This window comes from Montipora capricornis, chromosome 9, assembly GCF_036669925.1.
Source record: "Montipora capricornis isolate CH-2021 chromosome 9, ASM3666992v2, whole genome shotgun sequence".
NCBI classification, from domain to species: Eukaryota; Metazoa; Cnidaria; class Anthozoa; order Scleractinia; family Acroporidae; genus Montipora; species Montipora capricornis.
This window is the reverse complement of record NC_090891.1, coordinates 11,863,683-11,876,182: the sequence shown is the minus strand read 5'-3', so window position 1 is coordinate 11,876,182 and position 12,500 is coordinate 11,863,683. Positions and strand designations below refer to the sequence as shown.

Genomic DNA, 12,500 nt, shown 5'->3' with positions numbered 1-12,500 from the left:
TTTTTATAGGAAGGTCCCTAATATTCAAGCAGTGCAGTTCAAGTGTAATACCAGTGCAGATTGCACATCGAAATTCTAGATTATGATTGGCTAATAAACAATAGGGTTTGGTCAGAACCAATCAAATCTTTTGTTTTCAAATCAAGCGCGCGCCCTGGATGGCGCAATTTTTCCCTGATTGCGTGATACAAGTGAGTTTCTTCTGCTTAAACATCTCGCATTTTTTCACGTATATTATTATGGTCGTCTTTGAAAAAATTTACTAGTGCTTATTATTTGAAATTGCACTTGAAATCATGTGATTACTTAGATGCAAAGGTTCTCCGACCGGCCTTGAAAGTACATCTTAAACAAATTTCTAGTCAGCAGCATAGTCCAGATTCCAAATGTATCATTTTAAGAGCCCCATTTCAATATATTATTATATAAACACCAATGAAATACCAAGTGAGCTTTCGTGCAAAAACATGATATCTTCACACATGAAAAGATCACTGTTGTTATGGTTACATATAAAAATCGTGCCTTTCAATGCATTTTGTGAAATGATTTAGTATTTCATTGGTGTTTATAAAATAAACAGAATATTACATGGCCACTTAGAGATACGAAATTTCTCTTCTCGTGTTGAAGAATATTTCACTCGTTCACTGCGCTCACTCATGAAATATTCTTCAACACTCGAAGAGGAATTTCGTATCTCCGCGCAGCCATATAATATCCTCTGTATATTAGAGATTGGGATAGATAAAATGAAGGATTGATCTTTGCGTGGTCTCAATGTTCTACAATATTATTATGAGCTTAAACCCACATCATTCTGTTGTAAATAGATCAATTATAATTATTCGTTATTTGTTTGGATGAATGAACTTGATGAAATTAATTGACATGGTTATTGACAAAAGAAGTATTTTTGCTTCATTTCCACCTTTGTAGAGTGCAGCAGTATGTACTGTTACTGTTGGGAAACTACAACACCAATGTTTTCTTCTGATTTTTTACAGGACTCTTTCTGTAAAATCAATTCGAGAAGAATTCCTTAAGCATAGGAGAATAGAGAGCCTGGAGGCAGAGGAAAAGGAGCTGTTTAAAAAGGTTGTGCATGATGTTTATACTCTTTATGTCAACAAACACAAAGAGCCAAATGGCAATCAAGGTATACAGTTTTGTCTGTGTCATAATGTGTATTAAATTTACAGTATGTTGATACTCCAGGCTCAATTAATTTTGTCTTCTCACCGCGTTTTGGATTATTCTTTCAAATTACCAGTTTCAATGAATAGCCAACTCGTGCCCTCCCTCAATTTGAGCTTATTGATGTTATAATGTTTTTTTTTAAACATGTATGGCCTGGAAAATACCTGTTCCCATTTGTTTACCAAATTTAAGTCCTGTTAGATGGGGTTAATGCTTTGGTGCGCAATAAAAGACAATACACACAACTTGGGCGTAAACGAGGGGCAGGGAATGTACTGGCAAGGCACGGATAATACCCACCGCCGGTATGGACCACGGTATGGATGAGGGGCCTCGGCAACAAGCCGAGGGGGTGCCTCATGCCTGTATTGCAAGGTGGGCATAGTGGCTGGCATAATGTCCTGGGGCCAAGTTAACCCAGTCCAGCAAAGAAACAATATGCCCCCTCCCTAACGGGGCTTCAGCACAGGGCTGAAGGGGTGCCGCAGGCAGCAATTGCCCGCCCATATTTTATTAAGGAGAGCTATTAAATAGGTTACAGAAGCTCATAAGGAAAAAATAAAATAAAGTAAAATACAAGAGAACCAGAAAGCAAAACGGCGGGAGGGAGGGATTAAATTGCTGAACGGAAAAAACAGAACTAGTTGAGTTGTGGAAATGTCAAACTGAGAAGGCTCGCATGGCGGGATGAATGAAAGAGCCAAATAAGGTAGTCACGTGATGGGAAGTCACGCTCTCCTCCCAGGCGCTGCCCAGTATTTGCTTACCAGCATTAACATCTATTTTATTCTAATATATCATTTAATACGTGGATAAGTGACCCCATGCTGTACACTCTGGGGAGCCAGCTTGTGCATTGGGCAAGAACTATGCCTTCCTCCTCTGTGATTGTCTGGTGGGCTGACTTATAGTTGATCTCAACCTGACTCTATATTTTCCTCCCTGATCAAACTCATAGCTAATTATGTACAGTACATCTGGCTGTGGTGCTGTCTGTACTCTGACATCAAACAAAGCAGCTGCCAGTGGCACCATATCTAAAATATGCTTTTGGCATGATGTTGTGAGCTGTACCCTTCACAATTTAGTCCCTGAGACTGCAAGAAAGGGTTATTAGCATAGCTATCTACATTGTATTCTATTCTACTGTATCTGTTCTATAACTGTTAATTTCTGCGATTAATTAAAAGGAACCTCCACTCCAAGTCATGAATAATTTGAAACCCAACAAAATAATGTTAGCAAGCAAATTGGTTTGACAATTCTTTTTGTTTGTATCGAAAAAAATAAAGAATTTCAGAATCACTTAGGCACCTTTCAATGTTAAGTTAGGGATTTTGAATATTTTTTTAAAGAAAATGTCACAATCACCACCCCATGCCCAACCCCCCCTTCCCTGGGCTTAACATTGATAGGTGCATTATTTTCACTTTCAAATTTCCTGGGTGCAGCCATCTCAAATAATTATTGTTATGTGTTACAGCTGCCCTTATTGTTTTCACACAAAGAGCTTTTGTTTTCAAAACAATAGAGCAACCAGTACATGTCACTATAATAATTATTCAAGATGGCAGTGCCCGGGAAGTTTGAAAACCAAAACATGCATATTTGAAGTTCATTTATTTTGGATACAAATGCTTTCACTGCAAAAAGTTAGATCAATTTTGATTGTAAACGTTATGTTCTGTGGTTTTAAAGTTTTTTTTGTGTTAGTGGAGGTTCCGTTTTAAGCTGTTATGTTATACACGTAAGAGACTACCATTGTTATGTATTCACCACCTGCACGCCATGTTGGATCACAAGTCAACCAGCGTGGTTTAGTATGATTGGTTAAGGCTACAACTACAACAAACAATAACTGTAGGTGGGATACAATAAGTCCAGCGGTATATGACAACCATCTTAAAAACCTTCTAACTGGATAAAACAGAGACCAATTATTGTAAGGGCCAAATCTTATCATGAACTCTTTTCTCACAATATGACGACAATCGTGAGGTAGCAGGTAAAAAGAGAAAAAAGTGAAATCACACACACAAATAAGAACACATAAGAAAAAAACAATACCCCTGCAAGGTATTGAAATTTTTGTGCCGTTCACAACAAAAGTGAACAATAAAATATAATACTGTTTTTATATTGTGTTTGCATGTCAGAATCAGAAGATGAAGAATCTCAGACATCTGAAAGTGATGATAAAACAGAATCTTTTTCATCTTCAAGTCCAACAAAAAAGAAAAGAAAGATTGAAAGTGACAGTGAGTCTGACAATGAAACAACTGGCAATGATTCATACCGAGATTGTAGGGGTAACAACAACAATTATTTAGACTCCAGTAAACAGCAGAAAAATAAGAATGATTCATTGAAGCCAGAGCAAGCCAAGATTGAGCCTGGTAACTGTTCTTATGATGAACAGGAAAGCAAGAAAGCAACAAAGACCAAACGTACGTCACAAGACGTCAAGAATTATGCTATCACTAATGAGAAGCAGCAGGAGAAAAAAAAATCAGGTATGGACAAAACCAAAGAGGAGATAGGATCAAAACAAAACTCTCATGGGAACAGCAGTGATGACGAGAGACAACAAACCGATGGCAATATACCAGCAATAAGAGCAGAGGACAAATCTGGTGACTCTAGCAGCAGTGAAGTATTAAATGAAGATGAGATGGATGAGCAGGTTATCACAAAGCAAAAGAAAATGAAGTCAAAGGTACAGGTGTTAAAACTTAAGGGAAAGGCATTTTTACTATTTCTTTCAACAAAAATCAATAAGAAATTTTGGTGACCACAATATTATAATACACTGTACATGTACCTCTTACCAGCCAAGTAAGTTGGGGCTTTACTCCAAGCAGGGTTGTTAAAAAGAATTGTAGGAGAGTGATATAGCAGATTATGCTGTTGATCAGCAAAGCTCAGAACTCAACCAAAGACAGTAGCTTCACATGAAACAATATTGATTATTTTTGTTTAATTTTGTTTACATGTATGTTCTAGCAGACCATTGCAAATACAAATACAGGAAAGAAAAAGTCATCGCTACCTTCAGAAGACAGTGCAAAGCTACGGAACTTGAAGCGATATGCAAGAAGCTGTGGAATGCATTTCAAATATGTTGATATTTTTGCTGACTGTAAATCAATGGCCCACAAGGAGAGAATTTTGGACAAACTTATAAGAGACAGAACTGGCTTTGAAGGTATCAATAAAAAATAGATCATGATTATTGTTCGCCTTCAAAGTTGATGGAGTTTACGGGCTCACAGAGGAAGGAAACTAGAGTAAATTTATTTCAATGACAAGTTCAAATCAGCTGGCTTGTAATTGTGACTTTATTTAAAGTAAGAGAGCCTGGTAAACAATGAAATTATTTGATTTGAAAAGTGATACTTGTACTCTTAGGTATTTTTATTTTATTTTATAAACTTTGCCAGTCAAGCTGGTAGAGCGCCACAACAGCTTGCGCCAATTACTGTGGCCCCTTTTTTACCCTCCCAACCATGATACACCACAGAAGACAGACCACAACACTGGGAACTACGTGCCCTACTCTTAGCGACAAGTGTGTGGGTTCTTTTTACGTCCCACAGGATTATTAACATTTAAGGATTGTGAGACGGGACCTCCGGCTTATCGTCCTTATCCGAGAAGACTTGGAAGTCTAACCATTTGCAGATGTAGTTACAAAGGCAGCACTTTCTCCTCAGTTATTTAAAGACCCTGAGTGTTGGTCCGGCCGGAGTTGAACTCGCGACCTCCGGCATGATAGTCCGGTGCTCAACCAACTGAGCCACCGGTGCGCGGTCTGCAGCCCCCTAAAAAAAAAAGTGTCATGCAAAGGTTTTGGCAAGTTGCATATTCTTTCTGTCTTACTGTAGCACTTTAGGTCAACGAAAGAGGCTAATATACATGAAATGGTTGCAATTTCTGTTCATTTGAAAAACCCTGGGACTTGCATATTGTAATGTTATTTCCACATTAATTTTATGATTTGACTTGGGCACTTACGTATGTATTGGTTAGATGTAATTGCTTTTTTTACCTTAGGAAGGATAACTCTTAAAATGTGCCAGAAATACAAGAAGAAAAAAGAAGAGGCTGATGAAGTGGCAGAACTGGACTGCAGAAACATAATTACAGCAGGTTATAGCTTAAAAATTACATGCTCAAACAGCTTTAGAAAGTTCTGATACCAATTATTGTACAATTGCAACACCACAGACACTTACCGTACTAATTGCGAACCCTTTCATAGATCACTGAGATTATGAAGTCATGAACAAGGATGCTAACCAAGTAGTATGGGCTGGGAATTACCTCCAGATATTAGGAGCAAGACTTGCCCCTTTCAGACAACCACTCCCAAGGTGCTTGCTTCTTCACCACTTGTATCTTCCTCTATTAATAACTACTTGATTTACCTGGCAACTAGACAAAAATTGTTACAGTAACAAAATCCTAAAAGTCCTGCATAAGTGACATATACCTGCCAGATGTGTACTTCTCGTGTGGCAATGCAACCAAGGTCTATTCATTTGATTTTTATGGCCAGTACTTCACTTTGCCTGTTTCACACAGGTCTAGTCCCTGGTTTGTTTGTAGTTTGCAATTTTCCAACCAAATAAATCATCAGATAGTCAATCCCTAAAGTAGTGTTTGAATGATATTAATGAAGGTTTTGACCTTGTATCCAGTTTGTCTGTTAAACATGTCTTTATGTGCTTTAATCCATGACAACCCTTCATAGTTTAAGTTCCTTGATTTTCTGTATTATATGCCTGTGCAGATCGTGGTGGTGGCCGAACCACAAGAAGTACAACCCAGCCTGCTCCACCTTCAGTTGTGTCAAAAGTGGAAGGTGCCAATGTGTTTGGTCGGCTTAGAGGAATAGTGGACAGTAATGATAGTGATGAATCAGGAGATGAAAAAATGACAGGAAAACAAGCGCTGAACTCCCCTGTGGACAAAGGGGATTATCAGGAAAATAGAAAAAAGAGACCAAGGCTGGACAGTAGCTCAGATGGTGATAGTGATGATTAGCTTTACATCACAAGGCTTTTTAGTAATATTGTTGTTACTGTACATATTGGACAGATTTTTTATGGTGTCTCTGGTCGAACACACAACATTAGCATTTTGTAAAATAATCAGCATTGACGAACTTAAGTAAATCATTTTCTTTTTGGTAATAATTAATATTTTTAGATTTCAAAGGTAGTTTTGTTTTTGGGCCTGTCTGTTGTACTCTAAGCGTCAATTTGGCCACACAAAATTCATGTTGAAAGGGTCATTTTCAACTTGTGGTAAATGCACAAAGTAGCATTCTTGTTTGTGTCTCTTGTAAGGGTCATTAATTACTAAGTGGCTGAAGAGGTTTGCCTCTTAACACCTAATTTTTTTCTGAAACTACTGAAACTTTAGGAAAATACTTGACAGCATAAAACCAGGTTTTCCAGGGCTGGTTAAAATTGAAGCGTTTTGCTTTAGATACAAACTGTGCAAAGATTTCTGTGGTATTCACAGTCCAAGTGAGTTAACAGGAAATGAAAAACCAGAATTAAATGCTTTTCAGGGTTGTATGTTGGTGGCCCAATTACAGTATACAGTGGAACCTCTCCTTTGGGACACCTCCATTCAGGGGACATGAATTTGGTCTGGGAAAAATGTTCATACTAATCTAACTGAATGACATGAGCATTTAAAAAAGAAGTTATGAAAAAAATGACTGCAACTCAAAGTAGGTTAATTATAAGAACATACATTCGCAAGGTATGCAACAACAGGTCCTAATTAACAACGCTAAACAAGGTGCCATCTGATAAAAGCTATGCACATGCATACATATAGATAACCAGTGCAGAGAGACCTTGTTTACAAACAGTGTGTTTGTTGCCTTGCATTTGCAAAGTCTGTATGCGTTTTTTTTTTTTTTTTTTTTTACCTTAACACTTTATCACCGAGTTGTTTTCAGTGTCGTTTTGACTGAAGATACAAAATTTAGAGTACCGGTACGACATTGTGTGGGCCATGGTCTAGCCCAGATTTCTACCTCAATGTCCCTTACATCATTATCAGTAGAATAAAGTTGATGATCATCATTGTACATTGAAAGGTCACCTTTGTTTACTCTTTAAGTTGAATCCAGGGCTCGAGAGAAACCTTTTAGCTTACTGGCTTCATGGCTAGTAGCAGGTCTGATCTCACTTGCCAAAATTAAAGTTGCAATTGCAAGTCTTGTTATGAACAGTTTCACTCATTTGTAATGAGTCAGAGTAGTCAAGCTCAGACATTTCTTTTTACATCTAAAAATTATCACGGAGAAATTTCCACTTTCGCAAACACAGCTCCCACTTTTGTTAAATATTCTCTTGTGTTCAATCTCACTTTATGAGTTTGCTCACTTATTTTAATTTTCTTAATTCTTACAATTCTGAAAACTTGCCTTTCAGTAATAAGTTATTATAAATCACTAGAGAGTGAATGGCTAAGACATTTCCATCTACTGTAATTAATTAATAATTGTTGGTCCATACAAGTTAAATATGTATTTTTTTCACAGGGGCAAAATTTTCGCGGCCTTGAGTCAAATTGTCGTGGACCCACTGCCAAACTTTACAACGCACACTATTGCACTGGAGTATGGAAAATGAAGTAAAGTAAATGAAAAATAAACCATAAAATTACTTTTATTGGGAAGTCTGTGGAAAGGCTTGTCCTTTGATTATAAATTGGGCTTTTTCAGGTTCAATGTTAAACATGAAAGCACCATTCTATGCATGAAGCATGAAGCAGCAACTTCTAAGTACATGACCTCTTGGCCTTGCTGTTGACAATAAATGAAACAACCAGTTCCACATGATTTCACATGTGGTTAATCATTTTCGTGAAATTCGCTGACAGTTTGTTTGTCTTAGTTTTTCAGTTTTGTTTTCGTCCAGAACTCCTCTGCTTCACAATTTTTAGTAGCCTCAATGGCTAGCTCAAAATACTTGCCAAAACTGAAATTTCAATAGCTAGTTGGCTACCGTTTGTCTTGAGCCCTGTAAATCCCTTTGGAGATATTCCAGAACAGAGGGCCAAACTTTGAACCCTGAGGACAGCCGCTTGGAACTTTTTTCTAGTGATAAAACTAGTGATTTTCATTACCACATGTTTCTTCACTTTACCTCCAGATTCAAAAATAGTAGAGAGCTTAAGCACGCGCGTTTTTAAGACGCGGACGTCAACCGGAAGAGAAAATTTCGCGTGTCAGGGCAGTGGTGTCTCCCAAATTTTTATACTAATTATCTCTAATGGATACAAGATACTTGGAAATGTAAATGTGGTTGTGTGAAAACAGGTTAAAAGGGAAAACAGCACACTTCCGGTTGCCGTCCGCGTCTCAAAAACGCGCGTGCTTAAGCTCCCTAGTATCATCAGAAGTGGTGGATACTATGAATAAGAACTTTTAGCTCGCCTATAAGAACTTTTTTGGTGCTGTCATGTGCTCTTCAAATTGTCACTTTACCCATAGTTAATGGAGGAAGCTGCAACGTCCTTGAACGTACCCTATCGATTTGCAGGACCTTCGGCCTGGTGATTATGCAAATCCCATTCGCATGATGGACTCTTTATCTCCCATTCCCAGTAACGAAATCCCAGCTCCCGTTTTACCCCTTCATTGACCCTCTGAAGGCGTGAGACCATCCCCTTTCTTTTGTGTAGCATTGGGGATTGGATTCCACTTTTTAGCCTAAGGCAGAAAATTAGATGTAAGGAACAAAGTGTTTGAAAAATTACTCTCTAAACAAGTCATGGCATTTATAGAACAGAGGTTGAGCATAGTTAATAGTTTCAGTTCCTGTGCCTGATATCTGAGCGCCTTCTTTTCAAGCGATTACATTGGTTGCAGTGGGTTTAGGGAAGTCAATTTGTCCTAGTGAAGCCGTTTTAGAGGTTGTGATGTTGTAGGTAGGGAGCTACTGTTACTCATTACGAAGGTCCTCACTCTCACATGGCAGTGGCCAGGAACGCAAGAAAACAGCATGAAAGATTTGATATCAGGAATTTTGAGCAGAACTTCTACCTGATAACCTCTGATAAAAAGATTGTGGGCAACCTCGTCCCCAGGGCGCTTTTCCCTGGCTTTGGGAGGGACACCCAAAGCCAGGGAATAGCGCCCTGGGTACGAGGTTGGCTAGCGGTGAATAATAGGGAGCTTAAGCAACGACAACGGCGACGGCAACGAGAACGTTGTGACGTTTGTAGTGATGACTGTCGATCAAATTGTTGGGCGCGATGATGGCCCAATTTGACCACAGAGACAGGATAGCCACGTTTTTCGAAGAACTGGCACATCTCCTCTGATTTTCTGGAAAAATCGGAGTCCAACTTACATTATCGTTGGCCAATTTACATCATCAACTCCTTTGATAAAACCAAATTTTTGTATACTACTTCCCCACCGACGCAGCACCACAGTTTCTTTAGAAACTAACCCTTCATTCAAATGAGCCATCGGTGCTCAGTTGGCCTTTACGGCCCCGCGCGCGCTTTCATTGCAAAAGTATTCGAAAAATACCCGTATGAGGGTCGTACGGCCCTACTAGGAACACGTACTGCTCCGTGTGATGCAATTTTAGGGGATTTCGTCGCTTTTAAACATCCAAGTAATTTACACCCAGAAAAACAAATGCAAAAAAAATAGATGACCTCGGGCCAAATATTTTCCTGTCCGGCCCAACCTAAACTCAGTCAATAAGCATTTTATCACATGGGCTCTTTACATTATTTATGAGCACTCAGAAGATGAAGTTCGGAAAAAATAAAAGCAAAAATCTGCACAGTAAATTTATCTAATATGTTGTTTGCATTTGCTTTTCTGGCTGCAAATTACTTCGATGTTTAAAAGCGACGAAATCCCCTAAATTGCATCGCACGGAGGAGTAAGTGTTCCTAGGAGGGCCGTACGGCTTTTTCCGGCGCTGCTCGTGCTAATGCGTACGGTCCTTATACGGGGATTTTCCCAATAGTTTTGCAATAAAGGCGCCACATGATAAATATAAAAAAGTGTCAGTAATTTTTTAAAAATTACTGACGCTTTTTGATATTTATTTTATATCACTCTACTTGATTATTAGTTTTAAAGTGTCATGCATCTCCTACAAAAAGTTTATGTTTTGGTGAGTTAACTTGGGTTGAGCCTGCAATCTAATCGAAAACTAGTATCTGGTCAGCGGCAACCTCCAAAGATACGTTATGTATGGGGACATGTATTGTACCGTATACATTATACGTACCTTACTTATCCTGCATAGCCCACTAAGACGCTTCGGCTGCTTGAAGCGCTTGGATTCCTTGGTTTGCTTGGGTGCTTAGGTTGCTTAAGATGATTTGCTTGCTTCAGGTGCTCTGATTGCTTGGGGTGCTTTGATTGCTTTCCATGCTTTGGTTGATTGAGGTGCTTTGTTCTTTCCATGCTTTGCTTGCTTGAGATGCATTGATTTTGGAGTGCTTTGCTTTCTTGGGGTGCTTTGCTTGCTTTACATGATTTGCTTGCTTGAGGTGATTTGCTTGCTTGAAGTGCTTTGATTGCTTGGGGTGCTTTGGTTTCTTGAGGTAATATTGTGACACATATTTGGGATATTAAAAATAATTCTTGCTGCGGAATTTTGAAGGCGTTGGAGCTTAGTTAATTCCCTGGCTGGTAAACCATATAAAATACTATTACAGTAATCTATCCGTCCGATTACTAAAGCATGTATCAGTGTTTGTGATGCTTTCTCATCTAAGTATTTCCTAATACGTCGCACATTCGTCAGATGGTAATAGGCAGCTTTGCACGTATTGTTAACATTGATCTTGAGATTAAGGTTACTGTCTATCCATGTGCCAAGGTTCTTTGCTGATTTGACTGGGGAAACCTTAGAGTCACCAACACAGAGAGAGATCCCATCAACCTTTGCCAACTGTTGTCTAGTTCCAATTAATATAAATTCGGTTTTATTATCATTTAATTTGAGTTTATCATGGAGTATCCAGGTTCTTAAGTCACGAATACAAAGTTCCATTGCATTGACAGCATCAAGAGCGTTTACTGCAGAATCAGGTTTAAACGCTAGATATAGCTGCGTATCGTCAGCATACGTGTGAACATGTGGCAAGTGACCTTTAATAATATCAAATAGTTTACTTACATATAGTGTGAACAGTAACGGCTCCAAGCACGACCGTTGAGGAACGCCATATGTTAACTGTGCTTTGCTTTTCGCCATGTGTTAACTGTGCTTTGCTTTCTTCGGGTGCTTTGGTTGCTTGAGGTGCTTTTCTTGTTCGAGGTGCTTTGCTTGCTTTCCATGCTTTGCTTGCTTGATCGCATGAGGTGCTTCCTTGAGGTGCTTTGCTTGCTTGAGGTGCTTTACTTGTTCGAGGTGCCTTGCTTGCTTCGGGTGCTTTGCTTGCTTGAGGTGCTTTGCTTGCTTACAAGCTTTGCTTAGTTGGGGTGGTTTGCTTGGTTTAGATGCCTTCCTTGCTTGAGGTGCTTCGCTTGCTTGGGGTGATTTGCTGGCATTACATGCTTTGCTTGCTTGAAGTGCTTTGATTGCTTGAAGTGCTTTGCTTGCTTCGGGTGCTTTGCTTGCTTGAGGTGCTTTGGTTGCTTGAGGTGCTTTACTTGTTCGAGGTGCTTTGCTTGCTTGGGGTGCTTTGCTTGCTTTACATGCTTTGCTTGCTTGAGGTGCTTCGCTTCCTTGAGTTGCTTTGCTCGCTTGAGGTGCTTTACTTGTTCGAGGTGCTTTGCTTGCTAGGGGTGCTTTGCTTGCTTGAGGTGCTTTACTTGCTTCGGGTCCTTTGGTTGCTTGAGGTGCTTTGCTTCCTTGAGCTGCTTCGCTTGCTTGGGGAGGCTTTGCTTGCTTTACATGCTTTGCTTGCTTGAAGTGATTTGCTTGCTTGAAGTGCGTTGATTGCTTGGGATGCTTTGGTTTCTTGAGGTTCTTTGCTTGCTCCGGGTGTTTTGGTTTCTTGAGGTGCTTTGCTTGCTTCGGGTGCTTTGCTTGCTTGAGGTGCTTTGCTTGCTTTACAAGCTTTGCTTAGTTGGGGTGGTTTGCTTAGTTTAGATGATTTCCTTGCTTGAGGTGCTTCGCTTGCTTTACATGCTTTGCTTCCTTGAGGTGCTTTGTTTGGTTTACATGCTTTGCTTATTCGGGGTTCTTTGCTTGCTTGAGGTGCTTTGCTTTCTTGAGGTGGCTGGCTTGCTTCAGGTGCTTTGTTTGCTTTAGGTGCTTGGCTTTCTTAAGTTGCTTTGCTCTCTTCAGGTG

General features: G+C 39.4%; 3 protein-coding genes across 4 annotated transcripts in view; 1 reads left to right on the top strand and 2 right to left on the bottom strand.

Annotated features, from left to right (window-relative positions):
* The window catches only part of LOC138017024 (HIRA-interacting protein 3-like), a 12,023-nt gene extending 4,121 nt beyond the window's left edge, over positions 1-7,902 (top strand). The window contains exons 2-6 of one of the 2 annotated variants that reach the window (XM_068864228.1): positions 1,008-1,159; positions 3,357-3,916; positions 4,204-4,405; positions 5,254-5,349; positions 5,993-7,902. In XM_068864228.1, the coding sequence (XP_068720329.1) occupies positions 1,008-1,159; positions 3,357-3,916; positions 4,204-4,405; positions 5,254-5,349; positions 5,993-6,246 (1,264 nt within the window). In that variant the 3' untranslated portion in view covers positions 6,247-7,902. The remainder of the gene's footprint in view (positions 1-1,007; positions 1,160-3,356; positions 3,917-4,203; positions 4,406-5,253; positions 5,350-5,992) is intronic. The other variant, XM_068864229.1, reaches the window with a different exon arrangement.
* Positions 7,903-10,727: 2,825 nt separating this feature from the next.
* On the bottom strand, positions 10,728-11,459 carry LOC138017296 (uncharacterized). Its single transcript, XM_068864430.1, has one exon. The coding sequence runs from the start codon at positions 11,457-11,459 to the stop codon at positions 10,728-10,730; it is 732 nt and encodes a 243-aa protein (XP_068720531.1).
* A 3-nt stretch (positions 11,460-11,462) lies between these two features.
* Positions 11,463-12,500, bottom strand: part of LOC138017295 (neurofilament heavy polypeptide-like) — a 3,514-nt gene continuing 2,476 nt past the window's right edge. Inside the window, exon 2 of the mRNA XM_068864429.1 lies at positions 11,463-12,271. Within this exon, the coding sequence (XP_068720530.1) occupies positions 11,463-12,271 (809 nt within the window). The remainder of the gene's footprint in view (positions 12,272-12,500) is intronic.